Raw genomic sequence first — 25,768 nt, forward strand, 5'->3', positions numbered from 1 at the left:
ATGTACTGGCCACTGACGGCAGGATGGACGGCACAGGCGATGGGATCACTCCGGGTGAGATGGAAGACATATTCCATCTCACCCAGAGGAGGAAGTATGAGGATGGACATGGAGGACTTTGAGGGGAAACGAGAGAGTTTGCCAAGTACTCCTCCTCTGTGGGTCCAGGAGCTGACGACGACACACTGCACATCGCTGGATTCACCAACGGGGGAGCAGGTGACTCAATGTCCTACCACAGCGATCAAAAGTTGACAGAGATCAAGACTTGATATTGATTTAAACTGCACTTGAGAGTTAATGAGGGCGTTCTGGTATAACGTTGGTGCTCTGACAAGCCCTAATGGTGTGTATGTTGTCGTAGCTGAATCATTGTCTTCATAATGAATATATCTGTGAACCCATGTTAGCCAAGGGCTCCACTATGTCTGTACTCTAGTCATTCCCTCATTTTCCCATTGGGGGGGGGGGGGGGGGGGGAGTATGGCAGTGTCTGGAACCATTATACCACCCCTCTGATGTTGAACTTATCTTTCATAGTATATGACCTAGAGGTTCACTCCCCTTAGTGAACTTCTCCAGGAGTGGGGAGAAGAGGGGGTGTATTTGAGATGGGAGTATCTAGAATTGACAATTGATATATGCCATTGGATGAGGTAATGTTTTGGTAATATGAAGTACCAAGAACGAGAAGTAGAACCTCGTCTAAGAGACCAAACTGAACGATAATTTATAGCTAATGCTATCTGGCTATGGGATACTCCTCTTTCAAGTAAAAGGCCCTTTGTGAAGTTCCTAAGATCTGTGGTTCGTCATGTGAGTTGAGAGGGGTGTATCTTGGCTATAAAAGATACTAAGTATTCTTTTGTAAGCACTCAGAGAATTTATTTATAGACACTGAATTGATCTGAGAGTCAAAGGGCTATGGTGAAGCTCATATAATTAAAGATGGAGTTTAAAATATAACTCTGACTTGTGTGTGGTTTGTAAACTCTTTCCATTTAATAATACAGGAAATTACCACGAAAATGTATGGGGAGTTGATGATTACTTCCTTCCAGTTGGTGTTAACTAGCGTTCCTGGAAAGATGACCTCTCTTAAGTCTATTAGCATAAGACCTGCGGTCTCTCTGGCCACTCTAGAGGAGTAGTGTGACAGTGTTTTCCCATCAGTCTTACAGCTGTTGATGATCTAAAGCCTCATTTATACCCTACGCAAGTATGCAATGCAAGACTGCAATTAGCTACTCATTGAAGCTTGAGTAAAGATCCGAATCAAATGAGCTTGTAAACTTTTGAGGACTAACTATTTGGCTAGAGACAAAGACATAGGATGTAATCCATATTAAAAAGGTGCCAAAATCAATATAAAAAGTGTCTTAATAGGGAGCCGCTTCAATGCACCTTTGCATAGATTCTACAAGTGTCTGGAACTCTATTGGAGGGATGAAAAGAAAGAAAGTACAAAATCGGAAAATTGACATTGTAGTGCAACATGCGTCAAATTAATGAGCCAATGAAATGGCCCAATGCTGCCGTTTTTAGATCAATATGAAATAATTTCTGGGTAACAATTAAGTACCCGACTGTAATAGATTTCCATTCAAAAGGAAAAAAGTTTTTGCAAAAATAATTCAAGCAAGAATTGTTCTAGGACTGTCGGAGTGGTCTGAGCAGGAAGGGGAACTGAAAACTAGCTGTTATTGGCAGAAAGGTTTAAATTCTTTGTTATTGGTCTATTAATCATGGTGACAGCTGGGTGAGGATAGTGGTGAGGGGGTAAGGAGGACAGCTGGGTGAGAGTGAGGAGAGGTTGACACCCACCTGACAAAGCTGTTATTAGAGGTTGGGTGAATTAATAAAAGGCAAGGTGACCAATGGAAGGAAGAAAGGATGACTGGTAAAAGTCTGGGCCTTCACCGTCAGTCTTCTATGGTGCTCAGCTAGTAAATCATTAGGTGCAGAAGGTGGAGGTGCAGAAGGTGGAGGGGGGTGGAAACTGTTGAGAGCTGAGGCGAGAGCTGATTCATGGCATTTTTATAAGCGCCAATGAGACTGGGGACGGATTTATGTGTTGCGCACTCGCTCTCAGGCTATATGGTTCAGTTGTTGAGGTGAGGTAGGACAAGATAGGGATGTGTGTATCCTCGCGGCGGGCACAGCTACAACTCGGGTATTCTCCATCCCGCCTCTTAGCTCAGTGCTCTGTTGTTGCGGTCATTAAAATCTGCCATTAGAACAAAGCGAATTCTCTGTGGTATTGCAATTTATCCTCTAGAAACCTACCTTTTCTAGGAGCAAAACTTCCCAGCAAGTGCAGAGATCAATGACTCAGTGAAGCACTAACGTCCAGTAACAACTGCATTGCGGAAGGCATCCACACACTACTGCATTCTGTCACACACTGTCCACAATGCCTCCTAAAATCAGAAAGAAACTACTTGGATTAACCTTCATAACTTTTCAGATAGAAACTTCTGTACTGTCTTGATAACTTTTCTGAGATAAAGGGGGTGAGTGAGCAGATCGATGCCAGATTAGGAAATCAAATAGCTAATTAAACAGGCATGGCTACAAGGCTCAGTGGTGCTGTCAATCATCCAGTGAGGAAAATTGACCCTGTTATGTGATCAATCAAATTGGACCTCATGTGATTCATCAACCATGATCAATCAGCCTCAGCTCTGCTATGAGTATGTCAGTTTCATTGATGGACCAAACAAGACAGATATTGGAGAAAGATACTTTTTAAACAAAAATAAAAACCACAGTCTTGCTACAGCTTCTCGTCGGGACTGGGACTGTGTGTGTGAGAGATTTATGTCCACGCTACTGAGAACTGACACAAACGGAGGGAGAAATGGTGTGTGTGAGAGAGTACTGGCATGAGGGGTGATGGGGAGACACCATGAGGAAGAAAAGGAGGTAGAGGAAATCGCGTGAGTGTGAAAAAGACTGGATATACACCGAGTGTACAAAACATTAAGAACATCTTCCTGATATTGAGTTGCACCCCCCTTTGGTGTCGAAAGCCTTCCACAGGGATGCAGGCCCATGTTGACTCCAATGCTTCCCATAGTTGTCAAGTTGGCTGGATGTCCTTTGAGTGGTGGACAGTTCTTGATACACACGCGAAACTGTTGAGCATGAAAATCCCAGCAACGCACCTACCACCATACACTGTTCAAATGCACTTAAATCTTTTGACTTGCCCATTCACCCACTGAATGGCACACATACACACAATCCATTCCTCAATTGTCTCAAGGCTTAAAAATCCTTCATTATAGCTTAGCATAGCTTTCACCTGGATTCACCTGGTCAGTCTATTTAATGGAAAGAGCAGGTGTCCTTAATGTTTTGTACATTCAGTGTACATGTACAGGACTGTCGATTCCTTCACTTTTCATGCCAATAAAGTTTCTTGAATTGAAAGAAAGAGTGCATGAGACAGCGCTCGCTCTCATTCCACCACTGTGGCCCATCTCACATCTGCCACTACTGAGACAGAACAGAACTACGTGAAACCACAGTAGCACTTATGGGTCTCTCAGCTTCTGGATGTAAAAAAAAAAGAAGGTACAAGGCAAAGACAAGCCATCACACCACTGAGCCTGTACCCACTGAGAAGTGGGACTGATGAATGTGGTGTTCTATAAATTGAGGCAACATCAAGTACGCAATAATTTTGCCATGCCTAGGTCATATCCATATAGTCTTCACTTAGTTATGAGGTTTGAGGTTAAATTAAAATCACACAACCATGTGTGTATATACAGTGCATTCAAAGTATTCAGACCCCTTCCTTAACTGTTAGAACATTTTGTTACGTTACTGCCTTATTCTAAAATTGATTAAATGGTGTTTTTTGGGGGTCAATCTACACACAACACCCCATAATGACACAGCAAAACACAGGTTTTTAGAAAGCACTGAAAATTAACAATTACATAAAGCATTCAGACCCTTTATTCAGTACTTTGGCAGCGATTACAGCATAAATTATTTGTGGGAATGACGCTACAAGCTTGGCACACCTGTATTTGGGGAGTTTCTCCATTCTTCTCTGCAGTTCCACAAGCTCTGTCAGTTTGGATCGGGAGCATCGCTGCACAGCTATTTTCAGTTCTCTCCAGAGATGTTCGATCGGGTTCAAGCCCGGGCGTCTCAAGGATATTGAGACTTTTCCCGAAGCCACTCCTGCGTTGTCTTGGCTGTGTGCTTAGGGTCGTTGTCCTGTTGGGAGCTGAACACTCACCCCAGTCTGAGGTCCTGAGCGCTGTGGAGCAGGTTTCCATCAAGGGTCTCTGTACCTTGCTCTGTTCATCTTTGCTTTGATCCTGACTAGTCTCCCAGTCCCGGAAAAACATCCCCACAGCATGATGCTGCCACCAACATGCTTCACCGTAGGAATGGTATTGGCCAGGTGATTAGCGGTGCCTGGTTTCCTCCAGACGTGACGCTTGGCATTCAGGCCTAAGAGTTCAATCTTGGTTTCATCAGACTCTTTCACATTGTCTGAGAGTCCTTTGGGTGCCTTTTGGCAAACTCCAAGTGGGCTGTCATGTGCCTTTTACTGAGGAGTGGCTTCCGTCTTGCCACTCTACCATAAAGGCCTGATTGGTGGAGTGCTGGAGAGATGGGTTGTCCTTCTGGAAGGTTCTCCCATCTCCACAGAGGAACTCTGGAGCTGTCAGAGTGACCATCGAGTACTTGGTAACCTCCCTGACCAAGGCACTTCTCCCACAATTGCTCAGATTTGGACGGGCAGCCAGCTCTAGGAAGAGTCTTTGGTGGTTCCAAACTTCTTCCATGTAAGAATGATGGAGTTCACTGTGTTCTTGGGGATATTCAATGCTGCAGAAATGTTTTGGTACACTACTCCAGATCTGTGACTCGACACAATCCTGTCTCGGAGCTCTAAGGACAATTCCTTCAACCTCATGGCCTGGTTTTTGCTCTGACATGCTGTCAAGAGTGGGACCTTATATAGAGAGGTGTGTGCCTTTCCAAATCATGTCCAATCCACTGAATTTACCACCGACGGACTCCAAACAAGTTTTAGAAACATCTCAAGGATGATCAATGGAAACAAGATGCACCTGAGCTCAATTGAGTCTTATAGCAAAGGGTCTGAATACTTAAGTAAATAAGGTATCTGTTAATCTATACATTTGCTAACATTTCTGAAAACCTGTTGTTGCTTTATCATTATGGGGTAATGTGTGTAGATGGATTTTTTTATATATATATAAAAAAAAAAAAAGTAGAATAAGGCTGTAACGTAAGAAAATTTGGAAAAAAGTGAAGGGGTCTGAATACTTTCAGAATGCACGAATACGCGTTTGTCTGTGTGTCACATACAGTCACGAAGAAACTCATGCACGGCGAAAGATTAATCCAATCACGACACCAACATGATTCTCCAAAGTTGTGCTGTCTTTCTGGTGTGTCATTTTGATTCTCCTCTATACAACGGAGTGGATTACTAAAGGGCCTGTGGATCTGCAGTTGTTTAGTGGTTTTATCTCTACAGCCACAGATACTGCCTCTAGACTACAGTTCTACTGAAATATCCCTGAAAAATGTTGGCCTTATGCAGAGAAATATACGGCTGTGTCTGAATGTGTCCTGATGTTTTCTGCTACACAAGACAAAGACAGACGACAGATTCACACACACACACACACACACACATCCTTTACCATCTAGCAAAGAAACTAATCACCACATGTAGTAAGAGTACTAACAAATATGTTACCAGTTATATTATAAGGCAAAAGCTTCAGCAAAAACATGTGCTCTGCTATTAAAGGCAAGGTGGGTTTACGTCAATATCAACATTATACCTGGAGCGACACGGTGGAAGTGTTCGTGCGGAATTTGCAAAGGCCATCATGTAAACACATACAAGGACACCTTATCCTTCCCTCTCACATACACCTAAACTTCCACACCCAACACACATTTAAAACAGTCACCCATAAGCACAAGGAAACCACCGATGCTGTGCAATAAAATGCATTATGAAATGGATTTAAGGAATTATAAAGTGTGCTTTTAAAGCATTATGAAGAGGGTATCCAGACTTAAAACAATGAATGCGGAACATCATGCCATAGTGGGTGACGATGATGCTTTTGCTACCTCCGGTACAGGGTGGGACTGGCTCTGTCTCTACCCACTCATGAGCAGTTCCTGGGCAGAGAGGAGGAGCAGGCGCGACTCCCTCTCTGGTTCCCCAGGGCTTTCCCCACTCATGCAGAGTACATTAACATATCTGGAGCTAGCATAATATGCACCAGGCCAGCCACAGGAAGTGCAGTGGTCGGAGAGAGCGAGATGAGGCAATATAAATGGAAAGAGAGCACCAGTGGGAGACAGCGTGTATGAGCTTGCTTGCGTGCGTGTGTGAGTGAGACACACAGAAATAGTGGGTGAGGGAGAGAAAGGGAGCAGACAGAAGATAACATAGCAGAGAGAGTGGAGGGAGATACAGAAAAAGTTAGAAGCCGGAAGGAAAATGGAGCGAGAGAGGGTGAGAAAGAGCATGAAGAGGAGGTAAATTCACAGAAGCAGGATAGATAAACATAATGAGAGATGGGAAAGGTTGACAGAGAGCGGAAGGGAGGGGAAGAAACAGAGAGGAAGAGATTGAGAGAGGACTAAGGCTGTTACCATGACCGTATTACCGCCACACCCACGGTCTTGATGCCAGTAAAATTCCACGTGACAGTTTAGTCATGGTAATTAGGTTTCTGCAAGCTCTGGTCATTAGTAGCCTACCAAACTTGCTAACTGTTCGGTATTCAGAACACTATTGTAATTCTAATCACTCTGACAATAATGCAAATGTAATCGAAAATCTAATCAAAAACACTTCATTAGAGCCCATGAGCTCATGTTGCTCAACATTTCTACAGGCTATGCAATTGCGTGAGAAAACAGAGTTTTGATGGACTCTACTAAAAAGAGTAGGATACCATTCGATTTTATTTAGACTAGGCCTACTATTTATCAACTTTCCTAATAGTAAGCACATTGCTTCGCTTTAAAAACAGGTGCATAGCCTACCGATCTGGCATGAAAATGTGACTCGTTTCAGGAAACTAGGCGCATGTCACACGTCACTTCTTCACAGGAGCATCATTTGAACGTAAACATTTAATTTATCAAAATTCATTATCCATAAATACAAATAAAATAGTTAAATTACGAGCCTAGTTGGTTGAGCCACGGAAAAAGGATGGAACCTTCCCGCTTCCCATGATTGGCTGAGATAATGGATGGGCTGGACATGCCGGGAGATGAGCGAGGTGCTGACCTGTTGCACCCTCTACAACCACTGTGATAATTATTATTTGACCCCGATGGTCAGCTATGAACGTTTGAACATCTTGGCCATGTACTGTTATAATCTCCACCCGGCATAGCCAGAAGAGGACTGGCCACCCCTCAGAGCACGGTTCCTCTAGGTTTCTTCCTAGGTTCCTGCCTTTCTAGGGAGTTTTTCCTAGCCACCGTGCTTCTACATTGGTGTTACGTTCACCAGTTTCTGTGTTGTTGTGGGTTTGTATGTGTGTGTATTTCAGGAAATGGCTTCCTGGATTCCTGAGGCAGCTGATTGGTTGGCCCCATCGCTGATTGGAGCTCTGATCCCTCCCTCTCGTCAGGGGATACAGCTTTCTCTTCCTTACAAACTCCTTCTCCAGCTTGATAAAAGCCAGTATTCCTTAGTCAGGGAAGAGAGCTTCTTTTTATGTCCTGTGTTGATTGTTGTGGTCAGTGAAAGTTTTTGATATTTTGTAGCCGCTCCTTCAGAGTTATGTGTATGACAATAGGACTTAGTGTTTTTGGTTATTTAAAATGTTCACTTAAAGAATCGACAAATTATTGTAATAAAACAGGCAGGGAGCAGGTCTCGAATCCTCGACCTTCTAGCCCGAGGTCCGGCGCGCTATCGACTGCGCCGCAAAAGCATGCTCGAACGGCAGTGTCGACTTCCGCGCTTATAAACCCAGGGTCGTTACACTACTCCCTCCTATCAAAGAGCGCGTCCTCGCGCTAGCTTGCGACTCTACGTCTTACAGGAACGCGCTCACCGGCCAAGCACACGCACTGTCGTGGATGCAAGGTCCGATCACTTCTGACACCAGTGTAATGAAACAGCAGGGAGCAGGTCTCGAACCCTCGACCTTCTAGCCCGAAGTCCGGCGCGCTATCGACTGTACTGCAAAAGCATGCTCGAACGGCAGTGTCCATTTCCGCGCTTATAAACCCAGGGTTGTTACATTATTCTGTTTCATGTGTTCCCAGTGGGGGGAAGGGGAATGCACCTTGGGAGTGTTTAGGCAAGAGGGCTGCGGGCATACATAACCCGTAGTATTTAATCTGTCTACGCACACTAGGTAAAACCTGGGCGGACCACCCCGTATTTTGGTTAGCACGCCAGGTGGTGCTTAAGGTTAGGTAAAGAGTGGGAAGGCAGGTAAGGTAGGAGGGGATTCCTTAACTTTTACTATCTTTGCTTTGGTTCCGTCCAGCCCCTTCTCCCCACATTACCGTGTTAAGGAATAATAAATTCCCTGTAAACGGTATTTCTCTGCCTCTGCCGTCCTTCCCCGCACCTACGATCACATACTTTTTTCACTCCACAGGGAGTTGATGTAGCGGGGTGTTGCGTTCCCCCCTCCAAGAGGCGTACGTAACAATCTGCATAGCTTGCTGTTTGGGGTTTTAGGCTGGGTTTCTGTATAGCACTGTGACCGGCTGATGTAAAAAAGGCTTTATAAATACACTTGATTGATTTGGATTGGTCTGCCATGTAGCATGCGTTTGTCTATAACGTGAGCTGTTCAGTATGTGTTGACAGTCCTTTCTACCGCGCCATTTTTGAAAGATATAACGTTAGCCATCGAGAACTACAAAAGTTTTGCTTCTTTTTTCAACATTGACACCCTGAACTTACTTAGCATGCGCTATCAACAGATCAGTTGGAAAGTGATGGGCTACTTTCTGCACACGCCACGGTCAGTATGAACCGGATTGACTTGACAACGCTGGCCAAACAAGACGTAGCTACAAACAAAACAGCGTTAAATGGTTCCAGTCTGTCGTAAAGCGTTCATCCATGTATGTAAGAGTCTAGCTACATTTTCAGATAAATCCATATTTTTCATTAGGTTATTTTTATTGCTAGTTAAAGCATACTGTTAGTTAGCTAGCAAACATTAGCTTGTTGGCTTGCTAGCTAATGTTACATGTATGATCTGTGTAGTAATATATGAATCAGAACTATTTACATTGCTAGTTATAGCCTAATATTAGCTAGCTAACATTAAATCTAGTTTGTTAGCTTTAGCTACCTGCAGATTCCTACTACAGCGATGACAATGTTTGTATTGGTAGTAGTATGAGTTGGGATTATGCCGGGTCATTGTCAAAAAAAGAAAAAAAGACTCCACTTCGGCAGGATATTTACATGACCTATTAAATTAGCCAGGTGTGTCTGCGGGTGATTACAGCCATCTATTGTGTGTACATGTCTCGACAACAGTGACCCATCCTCTTAGCTATATGTGGCTGGGGGGTGGTTATAGCATTTCTTTCACATGACCCATCAATTTGGACAAGTGTGTCAGGTAAGCATCATCTAATAATGATAATAGTTTCTGGACACTTGTTTTTGGTACTTCACTGTACCGTTTACACTTTCTGTATCCTGTGCATGAGAAAATATCCTGTGTTTTATTAAGCTACGTTCAATTGTATTGTGTAATATTTGTGTTGTGGAGAAATGACCAGGCAGGAGACGGGAGTACAGTTAGTTTTCGTTTAGTCAAAACCTCTCGTGCTCTACAGTTTTCCGGGCACACTAGTGCGCATGTGCATTTCCTATTAGGTGTAGTAACGTAACACTGTCGTAATACATCACCGCTTAGTAACAGCATAGTAACTAATATAAACAGATATAGATCCCAGATACTACACTCCTCCCCCATAGTGTTTAACTCCCAGAGAACAAGGTAAATATGTTAGGGAACTACTAATGCAATATCTGAACAATGCATTCTTAACATTTTTCAACTACTGGGTTGAAGCAGACTTTTCAGAGCCCAGCACAAATCCAGGGGATTATTCTGCCCCGAAGATGGAGTTTGTGTCCTAATAACTAACCCAGGTAATGTCCGTTTTCTTTCCTTTTATCTAGGACATATTAAAGTGTTTGTTTGTTTTACTGTCTGTTACCTTAAACAGCTCAACTCACAGGTCAAGCTTTTGAGGTGCCCTTCGCTGTCGAATAGGATATCTCCGCTCCTCCTGGGCTTCCGGTAGTGGGCCAGGTTCGGGTGGAAGGTCAGGCTCTGTCTCTCCCGTACGTCCACAGTCAGGAGAATAGTCCTGGGGGTCGTTATTGTTCTTGTTCTCTCGGCATGTCTCTGCTGGGGCGTTGGACCGTAGCAGATGATCCACATGAACGTTGACCTGGCGATGACCAATTTGGACTTGGTAAGTCAAAGGTCCTTTGCGTTGCAAGATCACACCTGAGTACCACAGGCTCTTGGGGTGTCTGAAATCACGTACCATCACCCTCTCTCCCTCTTTGAATTCTCTGACAGTCTTTGAGTGTCTGTCATGGGCTTTATTCTGCTGTAGCTGGTGCTTTGCCACAGTGCTTGACAAGTCTGGTTTCAACAATGTCAGACGGGTACGTGGTTGGCGTCTCAGAAACAGTTCAGCTGGTGTACATTCCGTTACTGTGTGTGGTGTGTTACGGTAAGTAAACAGGAACCGGGGAAGCCTTTGGTGGGTGGGCACAGACTGAACCTCGAGTCTAGTCCAGGCCTTCTTAAAGGTTTGCACGGCTCTCTCCGCTGCTCCGTTTGATGCCGGATGGTAAGGTGGTGACAGGATGTGCCTTACTCCATTGTTCTTGAGAAACATTTCAAAATCGTTTGACGTGAAAGGAGGGCCATTGTCCGATACGAGCTCCTTGACTAGTCCAAAGGATGCGAACAGGTGTCTGAGAAGATTGATGGTCTTCTCAGCTGTGGTCAGTTGAGTAGGGAACACTTCCATCCACTTGGAATGGACATCGACGACAACAAGGAAATGTTGCTTGTCAATCTCGGCGTAATCCACATGGATGCGTTCCCAAGGTGTAGCAGCCCAGGACCATGGATGAAGAGGTGCAGCAGCAGGCTTGTTGCGAACAGCTTCACAAGGTGAGCAGTGGCCTACATGCTGTTGAATGTCCTGATCCAGTCCAGGCCACCACAGATAACTGCGAGCGAGTGATTTCATTCGAGTGATCCCTGGATGTCCCTCATGCAGGTCAGATAGCAGTCTCCTCTGGAATTTGTGAGGTACCACCACCCTTGATCCCCACAGAACACATCCTTGATCAGTGGACAACTGGTCTTTCTTGTCGATGAATGGACGAAGGTTATCGTCATTTACGAAGTTTGGCCAACCTCCTAATGTTAAGTCCAAGACTTTGGAAAGCACTGGATCTTTCCTTGTTTCCTCTGCTATGTCTGAAGCAGATATGGGAAGTTCATCAATGAGAGAGATCTGGAAGACTGCTCTATCATCTTCACTGTCGGAGTCACTATTGCATGGTAGTCTTGATAGTGCATCTGCATTTGCGTGATCACTGGATCGTCTGTACTCAATCTCGTAGTCGTAGGCTAACAATATCAGAGCCCAACGTTGCATTCGAAGTGCAGCAAGGGTTGGTATAGCTGATTTTGGTCCAAGGATGGCCAACAGAGGCTTGTGATCTGTCAGCAGTTGGAACTTCCTTCCGTACAGATATTTGTGAAACTTCTTCACTCCGAATATTATGCTCAGGGCTTCCTTCTCAATTTGAGCATAATTTTTCTCACGGTGACAGAGTCCGTGATGCAAATGCAATAGGGTGTTCTTCACCTGACGATAGAACATGTGAGATGACAGCTCCTACTCCGCATGGAGATGCATCACACGCGAGTCTCAGCTTCATCTCTGTGTTGTAGTGGGCAAGCCACTTGCTCTTTAGCAGACGCTGTTTGCAAGTCTTGAATGCTTCTTCGCATTGTGGGGACCAATTCCACTTTGTATCGGCCTGCAGCAGTTGGTGAAGCGGATGCAACAATGTGGACAAGTTTGCCACAAACTTTCCGTAATAGTTCAGGAGCCCCAAAAATGACCTCAGCTCTGAGATATTTGTGGGTGCTGGTGCGTTTACGATTGCTTCCACCTTGCTGTTGGTTGGGTGCAGGCCTTGTGCATCAATCTTGTATCCGAGATACTCCACTGAGTCCTGGAGGAACTCACACTTGCTGCGTTTCATTCTCACTCCGTATTTCTCCAGTCTTGACATCACTTTGTCCAGCACTACAAGGTGCTCTCCAATGGTTGGTGCTGACACGAGGATGTCGTCCATGAAGCACACAATGTTGTCTATACCGTCCAAGATCTGATCCATTGTGTGTTGGAATATCGCTGGAGCTGTCGAGATTCCATAGGCCAAGCGATTGAATCTGAATAGCCCCTTGTGTGTATTGATGGTCAGATACTGTTCTGACTCCGGATCCAGCTTCAGTTGCTGATAAGCGAATGCCAGGTCCAGCTTACTGAAAACCTTCCCACCAGCTAGAGTGGCAAACAGATCTTCAGCGTTTGGTAGTGGATATTCCTCTGGTAGTATGCAGCGATTTACTGTGACCTTGTAGTCACCGCACATTCTGACGGTCTTGTCTTTCTTTGGGACTACAACAATCGGAGCGGCCCAGTCGCTCCTCGCTACTTTCGTGATTATGTTATTTTTCTGTAGGCGGTCCAGTTCCTTCTCTATTGCTTCCTTAAGCATAGGGAACTGAACGTGGTTTGTGAAAGATAGGCTTGGTTCCTTCTTGCACTCTGACTTTTGCTGTGAAGTCTTGTATTTCGCCGTAGCCATCTTTGAAAAGTTCTTTGTGCTTCTCCAGCATGTTAGTGAGTGTAGCCTGACTCACTGGTTTGTCCTTTCTCAGACTGAAGATTTCTCCCCAGTTCAACTTGATCTTTTGTAGCCAGTTTCTGCCTAGCAAGGCTGATTTTTCTCATTTAACAATGACAAGCGGTAGCGTCCACTCCTTCCCCTCATACCGGACTGGTACCTGGATCTGCCCTAACACAGGAATAGTGTCACCAGTGTATGAAGAAAGGCGGATGGACGCTGGCTGAAGAGGGCACTCTTTCAGTTTTTCTTTGTAGAGTCTCTCTGGAACCAGAGATAGACGCTCCGGTGTCCAGCTGCATTTTTACCGGTTTTCCCGCTAACTCCATGTTGAGATAGATTCCATCTTGTTGTTGTTGAGCTGTGTACACTGTGGACAGTTCCAATACTGTTTCAGTTGTACCTTCCTCTTCTTGTGCTGCGTCTGACACTTTGTGCGCTCTTGCTGTGCATTTTGAGGCTTTACACACTTTCTGTAAATGTCCAACCTTTCCACAATTGTGGCACTTTACATTTTGGAATCGATATTCACTGTGCTGATGATTATCTCCCCCACACCTGTAGCAACTTGGCTTAGACCTTTGAGATGTGGGCTGCTTTGTTCTTGTGTAACCTTGAGGACGGGACTGAGAAAAGTGTGACTTTCGTGAGCCTTTTTCACCACGTGCATCACTGACCTTGTGAACACCTTTCTGACGTTCTGCATATCCCGATAGCTCAATAGTATCCCTGTGGGCAAGCTCGAGTCCAAGTGCGATATCACAGGCTTTCCGAAAGGTCAGGTCCTTCTCTGACAGAAGCCTTCTGTGATATGCTTCACCTGTGAGACCACATACAAACTTGTCTCGAAGAGCATCATCAAGAAATTGTGCAAACTCACATGTACTTGCTAGCCTTTTCAAAGCAAGGATGTAGTCAGCCACGGTTTCCCCTTGACTCTGGTGACGTTGGTAAAATCTGAAACGTTCTGCAATGAGAATTGGCTTAGGCTTGAAATGCCTTGAAAGAGTTTCAGTCAGTTCTGCATAGTTCAACTCCACTGCTTTTATTGGTTCAATGAGACCTTTCAGCAATCCATACTCAGTTGGACCCAAAACACTGAGAATTACGTCTGCTTTCTTTTCATCTTTGATTTCATTTTCAGCCAGCCAACGCTCAAAACGCTCCAAATAGGAATCAAAATCCTCTTTTGTGGCCTCAAACTCTGGTACTCGACCAATGGTTGCCATATTCACAGTTAATTGTTCAGTTTCCTTATTCCTTGTATTCCTTAATTTTCATCTAACTCTTCACTTCAGAAGTTTCTGCAATTACTTCGTTCACTGCACTCATTTGTAATAATGTACACACCGTGTTACGTTCCTTCTTCCTTTTTTTTCCCCTTCTTGACAATATTTCTCCACTGAGATCGCCTAATTTCAATGGGTTCAATGACAGTTTTTTTTTATTTAACCACCAGAGGGCAGTGTCGCTATTCTGGACTCCAATAGTCTTGCTACTTGGCAGCTCCTGAACACTGTACCTGCTAGCAGTGCTTAGCCTTTTTTTACTGGCGAAAGAAAATAAAAAATAACTGACGAATTACATAATTATTTTGAGTTTCATTACTCACGCAACATTCTTCCCTTCAAGCAATGTCCGTTAAAGAAGTTTAATCCCATCCTCGTCGCCACTGTAATATTTGTGTTGTGGAGAAATGACCAGGCAGGAGACGGGAGTACAGTTAGTTTTCGTTTAGTCAAAACCTCTCGTGCTCTACAGTTTTCCGGGCACACTAGTGCGCATGTGCATTTCCTATTAGGTGTAGTAACGTAACACTGTCGTAATACATCACCGCTTAGTAACAGCATAGTAACTAATATAAACAGATGTAGATCCCAGATACTACATATTGTTCATACTATAAAATAAAGAATTAAGCAAATATTGTCTGCTAAATAAACTAGTGTAGCCCACAGCCATGTGGCATATTTCTTCATATGTTTTTTTAGACTTGTCTAAAACAAATAATGGATTTATTGTGATGGTGTAGGCTATATTACATTGATTTATTTGCCTTTTTAAAATGTAAATGTTTTTTCCAAAAGGTCTGCATCAGAGGCTTGTGTGGAAGCCAGGAGATGCTAAACGTGTTTATGCTAATTACCGCTCAATTACCGCGAGTATGGCAGTTATTTTCTTGACAATCACTGGCAGACAAAATGAATGACACAACCCTAAAGAGGACTAGTAGTCCAGAGAAACATCTAAGCCATATGTCTGTTTAGCCCTGAGTTGATACTGCAGACATTCATTCACCAGTGAGAAAAAGAGAATCAATTATAGAAAAATAACAAGAGCAGAGAATCTCTCACTGCTAGTCTCTGAAACAGAGTGCTGAGTCACTGGCCTGCAGGCCTCCAGCCACCTTTGTTTCTTCTGTCCATGAGAGACTACAGATTGACAGACACTGATTTAGTGTGGAAATTATATTTTCCAGCCCTGAAAAGGTATTTCCCAATAGAAAAGAGAGGACTGGATCCCTTGTCTCCTTCCTGTCTCAAACAGCACATAAATAATAGGAACATGTTCTGCCTTTAAGCAGTACAGGATTCTGCTGGAGGCAAGACTGAAATGGCCAGGGATGGATGATTACCAGGCTGGAAACAGAATGAGAGAACAGCAGAGAAAGAGAAAAGGAGTGGCGTGAGAGTGACAAAGGGAAAAATCTGTAAGGGAGCTGCAATCAGCAGAGCCACAACCAAAATCAGTTTGTCACTCTGGACTGATTGGTCCTGCAGCCCGCTCCTCACTTCCCCTCATTTAAATCATGACCAGACCTCTCTTTACAGATAATGAGCGAAAGGAAGAGGCTATGTAATGGAAAGAGCGCATGAGTGGGAGACAGTACGAGGGTGCGTGTCTGCGTCTGTGTGCATGCGAGAGATTAAGACATGGGCCTAAACACTACGGCACAACACACTTCAAGGCCCCGGCCATAGCTGATAAGACAAGTGTTCCCTTTGGGGAAAACAAACAGACTCTCCCACTCACCTCTGAGAGACGGGGAACTAGGGAGTAACGTAGTGGAGGACAAAACAATCACAGGAGTTCCCCTAGCCATTTTGGTACACAGTGAAAAGTCTACTCTCCAACTTCACAGAGCCAGTCACTTTCCACCCAAATCTGATTACAAAATGGATAGGTTTTAATAGATATTACATGTACTGTACTCTGATTTTAACATAAGTTATAGCATATACACAACTTAGGTATAGGCCTATAGTGTTTTCAGATCCCCTTTCAGTCAATGAGTATCCACATCCAAAACTAGCCTTCACCATTCACAAATACTATGGCTTCAGATGGGACAGTGGAGAATTATGTTTATAATATCTCACAGTGACACCATACTAGGGCTGTGGCGATCATGAAATTGTCAGCCGGTGATTGTCAAGCAAATAACTGTTGGCCTGACAGTAATTGACCGTTAATGAACATGAACACATTTAGCATCTCCTGTCTTCCACACATAGCCTACAAGCCACTGAAGCAGACTTTTGGAACACCTACATTTAAAAAAGTCTAATAACGCCATGTAATATAGCCTACAACTTCACAACAAATCCATTACTTATTTTAGACAGGTCTAAAGAAGCATGATATGAAGAAAATGTAGTCTATTTCAGAAGAACAGAACAGCATACTCTGAGTTGTTCTTATGCCGATGACAACAGTGGTAGGCCTGATCACCGACAACGACGAGACAGCCTATAGGGAGGAGGTCAGACCTGGCCGTGTGGTGTCAGGACAACCTCCTCTCCCTCAACGTGATGAAGACAAAGGAGATGATTGTGGACTACAGGAAAAAGACCGAGCACGTCCCCATTCACGTCGACGGGGCTGCAGTGGAGCAGCTTGAGAGCTTCAAGTTCCTTGGTGTCCACATCACCAACAAACTAACATGTTCCAAGCACACCAAGACAAGTCGTGAAGAGGGCATGACAAAACCTATTCCCCCTCATGAGACTGAAAAGATTTGGCATTGGTCCTCAAAAGGTTCTACAGCTGCACCATCGAGAGCATCCTGACTGGTTGCATCACTGCCTGGTATGTCAAAAAAGGTAAATAGAAAACACTTCAACAATAGTTGCAAACAAAATAAATGTAGGCCTAAAATATAGATTTGTAGGGGCTTGCCTGTTTTGCATGTTATTTTGGCATTAATGGTAGCCTAGTGGTTAGAGCGTTGGACTAGTAACCGAAAGGTTGCAAGTTCAAATCCCCGAGCTGACAAGGTACAAATCTGTCGTTCTCTGCCCCTGAACAGGCAGTTAACCCACGGTTCCTAGGCCGTCATTGAAAATAAGAATTTGTTCTCAACTGACTTGCCTAGTTATATAAAAGGTAAAAAAACAAACATCAATTTGCATTTGTTACCTTGGGTCAAGTGTTAGCGACAACTCACGAAACCCCCGTTTCTCGACCGTGTACATTGGGGTCATGTCTTTGCAAATCTAAGTTGTAACAGCAGCTGTTATCTCCTTCCATCTTCGTGATTCTTTGCCATATGGTGTGCTGCGGGCAACATTTGAGTCGGTGGTTTGTTTTGAGCACTCGACTGTACTTTTTGGGTCTCATCCATAGACTCTCCGTACGGTTTCACATGATTCTTGCGTAGGTGGTAAAAGAGGTTAGTGGTGTTTGAGCCTGTTGTCGGGACCGGCCTGCGGCATATTTTGCAGAGGACGGTTTTCTGGTCCTTGTCAGACTTTTCATACCCAAACCACGTCCATGCGACCGAAGTAGCACCTCTTTTAGGTACGACCTCCGTGTCTCTGTGCTCTGCGTCACATTCACTCGCCATGTTTGTTTGTGTTGCAAATTTTGGAAGAACGCAAAGCATCGTCCAATTGACTAAATATATTGCCGTAAAGAGCGATTTGCGACACAACGAAATAAACGATAGAGCATAATATGAAACGATAGACGTTTTTCTATCGTCACACGATATATCACCCAGCCCTACTAGAGGGTAGTGCGAACGGCCCAGTACGTCACTGGGTCCAAGCTTCCTGCCATCCAGGACCTCTATACCAGGCCGTGTCAGAGGAAGGCCCTAAAAATTGTCAAAGACTCCAGTCACCCTAGTCATAGATTGTTCTCTCTGCTACCGCACGGAAAGCAGTACCAGAGTGCAAAGTCTAGGTCCAAGAGGCTTCTAAACAGCTTCTACCCCCAAGCAATAAGACTCCTGAACATCTAATCAAATGGCTACCCAGACTATTTGCATTGCCCCCCCCCCCCCCCTTTACACCACTGCTACTCTTGTCATAATCTATGCATAGTCACTTCCAATAACTACATACAGGGAGGTACCGGTTAGTTTAGTATTTTTGGGGAAACTGCATTGTTGGTTGGGGGCTCGTAGGTAAGCATTTCACTGTAAGGTCTACAATTGTTGTGTTCGGCGCATGTGACTAATAACATTTGATGTCAGGTCCTGATCTGGCTATGCCAATTGGCTGTGGGCTACACTGGTTCATTTAAGCCAATTGGCTGTGGGCTACACTGGTTCATTTAACAGACAATATTTGCTTAGAATTCCATGGCATTATTTTATAGTATGAAGAATACAAAGCTAAATAAAATAAAGGATATTTCACCCAAACAAGTTGAGGCTTATTCTGTGGTAAGCGGTTAACAAAGACATAGGTTTTCCATAGGTACTCCTATATGCTTAATTTAGAGTTAATAATGAAAACGTAGTTGTTCAACAAACATTGGGCTATATGTTTTGATTTTTAATACATTGTAAGGCTGCATGATGCAACTAATGTTGATTTGTAAAAAAGTAGCATGAAAAGCAAAGGCTCTGCTTTGTTTTTTCTGAAGGCTGTACACACTTCATCAGTCTCTCATTCACAATTTGAAAATCACTTGATAATGCCTCAAACTTCAAGGCGGCATCCCTTTAGTGTGACCCTAATGCGCCCTAAAAAAAAAATCCATGCCTTTTGCCGCCATTATGCCTTTCTCCCTGAGTGCTGCACGCTCCAAATCACCTCTCACTCACACGGCTCTCCATCATGTGATCGGGTCTTTCTAACAGGCTACAAGTGAAGACCGACACATCGGACAGAACTATGTGCGTCTTTATCCAATTCTGAGGTGCATATTGAAGATATTGAAAGAACTGTCCACATTTACTTTGTCAGCCAACAAGATGCGTAGGCCTAACGAACAGCAAAAGCAGTAGCCTATGTCAATTTACTATCCCCCATAGTACAAAAGTTGACCTATTCTGTGCAAGAAATAAATATTCAAAACAGTCTGGGACAGTTGTGGGATGCGATAGATCCCAAATGAATACCACCACTAGCATCAAAAAAACTTTTAGCTTAAAATGTTGATAAACTATTAGGCTATTTCTTCACATAAGCGCAGAAATGCGCACACGGCAGTAGGCGCGAATGTTCCATTAGCGGAAAACACCATTATCAAAGGTCACCGTTTGGTAGGCTACTAATGACCATCAGCAGCATCAGAGCTTGGAGAAGCCTAATTATTGTGATTAAACGGTCACGTGGAAATTGACTGCCTTCATGACCGCCGGTGTGGCGGTAATACGGTTACCACAACAGCCCTACACCAGACTGCACCAAGCAGGGGTCCCAGGAAGTCTTATGTTCTGTGTGGTTTCATATGGTGCCCATTCATTTAGTCTGTTCCTCAATGAAACATTGTGTGTCCTACAGGTCAACCAGTGAATACAGAAATTGGAGTTAGTAATAAATAAAGAAATACAACTCCTGCAGGGACAGTGCCTCTGCATTTCTGGCCTGGGCATTCGGTGTATATCCTGACAGCCTATCATTTTCATCTGCCAAGGTAAGGTTTACCTCCTGTAGAGTAATGTACTTAGGGCAAGGAGTTTTTCCTGACCATGGGAAACTGGGCCCGCACGCACTGCACCCAAGCTCAAACATGTCCACTGCTCTACGGAGCAGAGCTGAAAACCTTGATAGGGGCCGAAGGAAGAAATACTTCCCATTTGTTTGTGTCTAAACCTCTTTAGGCCATTACCACAGCAGCCAGTAACATATTTCATCTCTTCTTTCCTCCATCCCTCTTTCCTGCCCTCTCTTTAATACAATAGCTCTAAGGTAATAGAATCACGCCCACTAAGCTACAGCTCTCTCCTCATTCTTCATTGGTGCAGTAAGGGAAAGTCCTCCCTGTTATCTCCTGTGGTTAACATGGTATTATCCCTAAATCACATCATCATAATATCATGTGCTGCTCCCAGCTTGTTGTGTGGTGAGGCTGTGTACCAGTACCGCGACTGCAAATATTAACACATTTTCCTAGATTGTATTGAATGTTTGATTATATGTCTGAGCTGGCACAGAGCTCAGATACTACTAATGACATAGATGGCCTCCGCTCTTAGACAGGCTCTGGGGACTGGTCTAGGATCAGGTTTCGAAACAAACCAAGGTTCTCTACCAAAGCATCGTGAGACAGAACTTTACCCAGATGAGCTCCACGTGCCATCTTTTCTCAATGTAATGAGGGCAACAATAATATGCGCACTATGCAGCTGTGACATTAACAATGGATATTAGAAATTATAAACTAGGTGGTCTGAGCCCTGAATGCCGATTGGCCCAAAGCCGTGGTATATCAGAGCGTATACCACGGATATGACAACAACAAAAAACACACTTGTTACTGTTCTAATTACGTTGGTAACCAGCTTATATAGCAATAAGGCACCTCAGGGGTTTGTGGATAATGGCAAATATACCACGGCTAAGGGCTGTATCCAGGCACTCTGCGTTGCGTCCTGCAAAAGAACAGCCCTTTGCCATGGTATAATGGCCATATACCACATCCCCCTCAAGCCATATTGCTTAATTATATTGCGCATCTGCAGCATTTCAAATAAGTGCTATTTCAAGTGCTGCAGTTCTGCCTTATAAATGTTAACCTGACACTCAAGACAGATTCAGCAGCTGTCCCCATGCCCTTCTTATTGTCATGTAGTTAAATCACATTAATGTACACTACAACAGGATAATGTGTTTGTAGAGGTTTTGTTTGATTTCTTTACTTTATTTAATGTTCTGCACTGGCAGTTCTGTTCATGGGCCATCTCTTTCATTCACAGAGAGGGAAACTGGCTGCTTCACAAACAAAACCTGCATCAGCAGCACCCGATTAAATAATACCCAGTCAAACAGGTCTTCCACCAACACAGCGTTTTGTAAGGATTCCTTTGGTACTAAAGTAAACAGCACACAGGGTGTAATGCTGGTGATAATGCTGAGAAGCGGACCCTGCCGTCCGAGGCAACTGCTGAGACAGTCACACACACAAAAACCATGGGTCCCCTTACACTACCGTTACTATCAAATTACACACAGAAAAATACAGTACTTGAATGAGCACATTCAGTGCAGTAACTGGAAAAATACCATTCAGCAATTGTGACAGAATAGTCAGACAGGTTCTTTAATGAATGGAGGTTTGTGTGTATCTAGAGAAACTGCTATTTGGGGACAATCCTTCAGTTTAACCAGGACACACTGGGGTTAGTAGAAGAGAGCAGACCAATCATTATAGTTCTCCGTTATGCCTAAATTGTCCCCTCAGTCAGATGAAGGTTTGCAAGACCTCCCTCCTGACACTGTCCATGACACATGCAACTCTGTAGTTAATGTGTGTGTGTGTGTGTCCCACGCTGATAGCAAATTGACTACACAGAGGTAAACAAAGAATTAACCCTTGAATCCAAGTGCTCCATGTCAGGCCATTAAAGTTGAGATAGAACTATCATTTTATCATATTGCTGTGTTGCACTGTGTGGTGCTTATGGTCTGACCTTCTACAGTATGTCCACACTGACTGGGAGTAACCTTCCTGAACTCAAATGTATAGTGGTACTATAAAGACATGACCGTGTGTGTTTGGTCGGGTTTGAGGGATTTGACCTTCAGGAGTTATTGCCTTGCTATATTTATGGGAGAATAATACACAGCATGAATTATTTTATTCATTAATTAGTCTGAATTAATTCACTTGCATGCAAAAGCCAATTAGGCCTAAATGTCCCTTTACCTTAAATCTCTTTTTTCCTCTTACATTTCCTTAAAACAGATCGTTAACTTAAGCAGCCAGGTTGCTGTCTACTAAAAAATATCAAGATCACACTCACTGATTTATACACCAAAACAACATTACCCGAGCTCTACCTTTAAATTGAAAAACCCAAACAGCTTCCCATCTGTCCTTTTGGGATCAGAACTGCTTAAGCAGTGGTTAGCAAGCAAACAGCAAGAGCAGGGAGATCATTTCAGAGTTATTCAAAATGGCTGACTTCACCCATCAACATGAGTTATCCCAGCACTGTGCTGCTCTGCAGACTGCTATTGGCTTCTGGGAAGTAGCAGCTCCTGAGAACTGATACAGTTCTGAGAACTGCTCTGGGAACAGCAGACACACTGAATTTGTTTATAAGAACTTCAGAAAAAGCTTGAGAGAATAATTGTGAGATGATAGTATGGGTACTTGGAGAATACTGCAAGATGATATTGCGAGGTAATCTGGTAATTTAGGGGCACAAAAAGTCAGGAGCAGTGTGTGTGTGCGTGTGTGTTCGTTCAGGATCGTACTTTCTCAGGTGTTCATGCTCCTTCAGAAACAGTTCTGTTCTTCTGTTGTTCACTCCTGAGCCACTCTTGTATGTCCTGTTGGACAGAAAGAGAGAATGGGTTTCATTCATATAATACTGTGCATATAAATTAGTCAGACACACAAACAACTCAAGATGACATCACTGCTATGACCATCTGAAATATTTACTGACAAATTGATCCTGATTAAAGTATTACCAAATTCAGCCACGATTGTATTAAACACTTCATCCTTGTGACCATTTGAAACAAGGTTTGTCTGAATCAAGGTTAGTCTATGCAGCTACAGTCCAAGCAAACAGGCACAGTGTGGTAAAAAGGACTACTTCATGTATAATAGGAGTACAGCAATGCTGAGGAGGTGGTTTAAAGAGCCAGCCTGGCCTGAATGGAAAACACTGAGGAGGGTTTCTCCGGTTGTCAACATCACCATGTAAGCTAATGGGCAGGGTCATTCAGCTCGCCCTCTCCCCCTACCACCACTGCTGCTGGGGGGAGAGCAAAAGCGAGTAATTAGAGCGAAATAACAGCATGGGAGAAGTACAATGGAAATAGATGTGAAAAGATAGTAATGGAATGGTCCACATCTCAGAGGGATTGGCTCGTCATTGCTACAGTAACAACCTTAGAGGTCCTGCTGGTCATTACGCTAACACTTGCTAGCATTGGCTCGCGAAACTACCTCTAACTTCCTCTAACTTCCTCCATACTGGACACAAATGCTTAAAAATGAGATCCAAAAGTACAACTGACTCTTTGGAATTAGATACCATTGCCAAAACCTCGAAGTATCCCTTTAAGATGGCTGGAGCCATGTGTGTGCGTGGTATTGTTAACAGACAGAGAGCCCTCATCTCCTGACCACTTAAGCAGCCACACACACCCAGTCAGGTCTGCTAATGCAGATGGGTCTACTGCCACCTAGTGGGTAACAAGGGAATGTGCGCTGTATATCCATTTACGCTTGTATAACAAAGGTTTATAGTTACACAAGACAGACACCACTCAGCCCCACATGTCAGGTTTTCTAGAACCATTTCAATAATAGTTAATTAAGTTTGAGCTGAATGGTAAAACATCACAAAATATGGAAATACGCTATCAAAATCCCATCAGTTTTACAGGATTGGCTTTCACAAACCACACACTGTTATAAACCGGGTGGTTCGAGCCCTGAATGCTGATTGGCTGATAGCTGTGGTATAGCAGACAGAATACCATGGGTAAGACAACATTTTTTTAGTGCTCTAATTACATTGGTAACCAGTTTATAATAGCAATAAGACACCTTGGGGGTTTGTGGTATATGGACAATATACCATGACTAAGGGCTGTATCCAGGCCCTCTGCGTTGCGCATAAGAACAGCCCTTAGCCGTGGTATATTGGCCATATACCACACCCCCTTGGGCCTTATTGCTTAAAAATAAACACGGAATGCTGATTGGCTGAGTGCCCTATACCACGGGGCTGACAAAAAAATACATTTTTACTGTTCTAATTATGTTGGTAACCAGTTTACGCTAGCAATAAGGCACCTCAGGGTTGTGGTATATGGCAATATACTACAGCTAATGCATTGTCATCACATAGCGTCATGCCTAAGAACAGCCCTTAGCCGTGATATACTGGAAATATACCACGCCTCCTTATGCCTTATTGCTTAAGTCTATACTGTTCAGTAGCCTATACAACGGCAGACTGTTGTTTAGGCCACACACAGAGTGGATATGAGCACCCAGCAACCCGTGCCGAAAGCTCCTTAGCACTACTCTCAATTCCCACTGCAGTGGCTGCTATAGGAAGTGGCTGCTGGACTAGCTATAGGCTGTAAGCCCATAAGCACTTTAGTGATGCTCTCCTTCCTCTCCACTGACCTGGGGAAAGGAGGCAGCCATTGTTTCAATTCTTGATCCAGGAGGGGATGAATGCATAGAATTAGGAATTAGAATAACAAATGTAATTTAAATAGATCAAATGTCTCTGCTGTAACCAAGAAGCTTGATCTTGACATCTAGCCACTTTGCTAGCAAGTTAGCAAACCAAATGCATAGCTGGAGCCCTGAGCTGGATATAATTTTAAAATTTGACACAGCTTAGATTTCTTATTAGTTATAATTAACTTCTAGTTATACGCAGCACCATTTTTTTTTTTTTTACAGTATTGAAAATCCTACCGTTTGTATATCAAAATATACTATTTATACCATATACCGGGGTATCGCCCAAGCCTACTAGAGGGGTAACATCCATGGTGGATAAAGTGTTATTATACAATGGGTGGGTCTAATCCTGAATGCTGATTGGTTAAAAGCGCATTTCAGCCAGTGTCTATTCCACAAGTTACCACCGGCTAAATCTATGACGTTAAAATGCCTATTTACTCTGTTCCATCTGACTGCGCAATCCACTGTCTCATCAGCCCAGGCAGGGAAGTTATAAACTTGATCTCCACTATAAAAAAAGCATTTAGACATGATCTCACATTTCTTTTAGACTAGCATTTAGTTTAACAGTGGAGATTTGTATAAACCTTGCTGTCTGTCTCGCTGACATTTGCAACATAGAATTTGAAACAATCTCCAACTGTTCCATAGTAATGAATGTGTCCGAAGTCGGGACGAGACAGACAAGTAGCATTTCTCAGCCTGCTAGTCAAAATCATGAATTAGCTGGCATAATTTTTATGGATATATACAAAGAAATGTCAATTGAAAAAAAAAAAGTTACAAAACGAAGTGCAACTAGTTTGCAGTGTTCCCAGCTTAAGTTTGAAGTTATTGTGTTAGCTGTGTTGTTGGCTAGCTCTTCTGAACAACAGTGTCCTAACGAGAGAGCACATTTTCTATGCCAGGCGAAATCATGGCTCATTAGCTCATAGTTATGGATGAATCCAAATAAATGTCACTAGAAAACAGCTTAAACAAATGCACCTACTGTTATTGTGTCTGCACTGTCTGACGTGACTAAGTTAGCCATAGTTGCCTAGCTAGCATTGTACAATAAATGGGTAGAAAGAACAAGAGAACACAACAGTTATTTAACTAGAAGAGATGCTGAATTCTTCTTTATAGTAAGGTCAGCAAAGGCAGCAGAGTGAAGACAAAATT

General features: G+C 43.5%; 1 protein-coding gene across 3 annotated transcripts in view; it reads right to left on the bottom strand.

Annotated features, from left to right (window-relative positions):
• LOC120028233 (Golgi SNAP receptor complex member 1-like) overlaps positions 1-25,768 on the bottom strand; it is a 63,016-nt gene that overhangs the window by 29,981 nt on the left and 7,267 nt on the right. For 2 of the 3 annotated variants that reach the window (XM_038973392.1, XM_038973393.1), the window contains exon 6: positions 22,639-22,713. In XM_038973392.1, the coding sequence (XP_038829320.1) occupies positions 22,639-22,713 (75 nt within the window). Of the gene's footprint in view, positions 1-2,286; positions 2,421-22,638; positions 22,714-25,768 lie in introns of all 3 variants that reach the window. The other variant, XM_038973394.1, reaches the window with a different exon arrangement.

The sequence above is a fragment of the Salvelinus namaycush genome, chromosome 34 (assembly GCF_016432855.1).
Source record: "Salvelinus namaycush isolate Seneca chromosome 34, SaNama_1.0, whole genome shotgun sequence".
Lineage (NCBI taxonomy): Eukaryota > Metazoa > Chordata > Actinopteri > Salmoniformes > Salmonidae > Salvelinus > Salvelinus namaycush.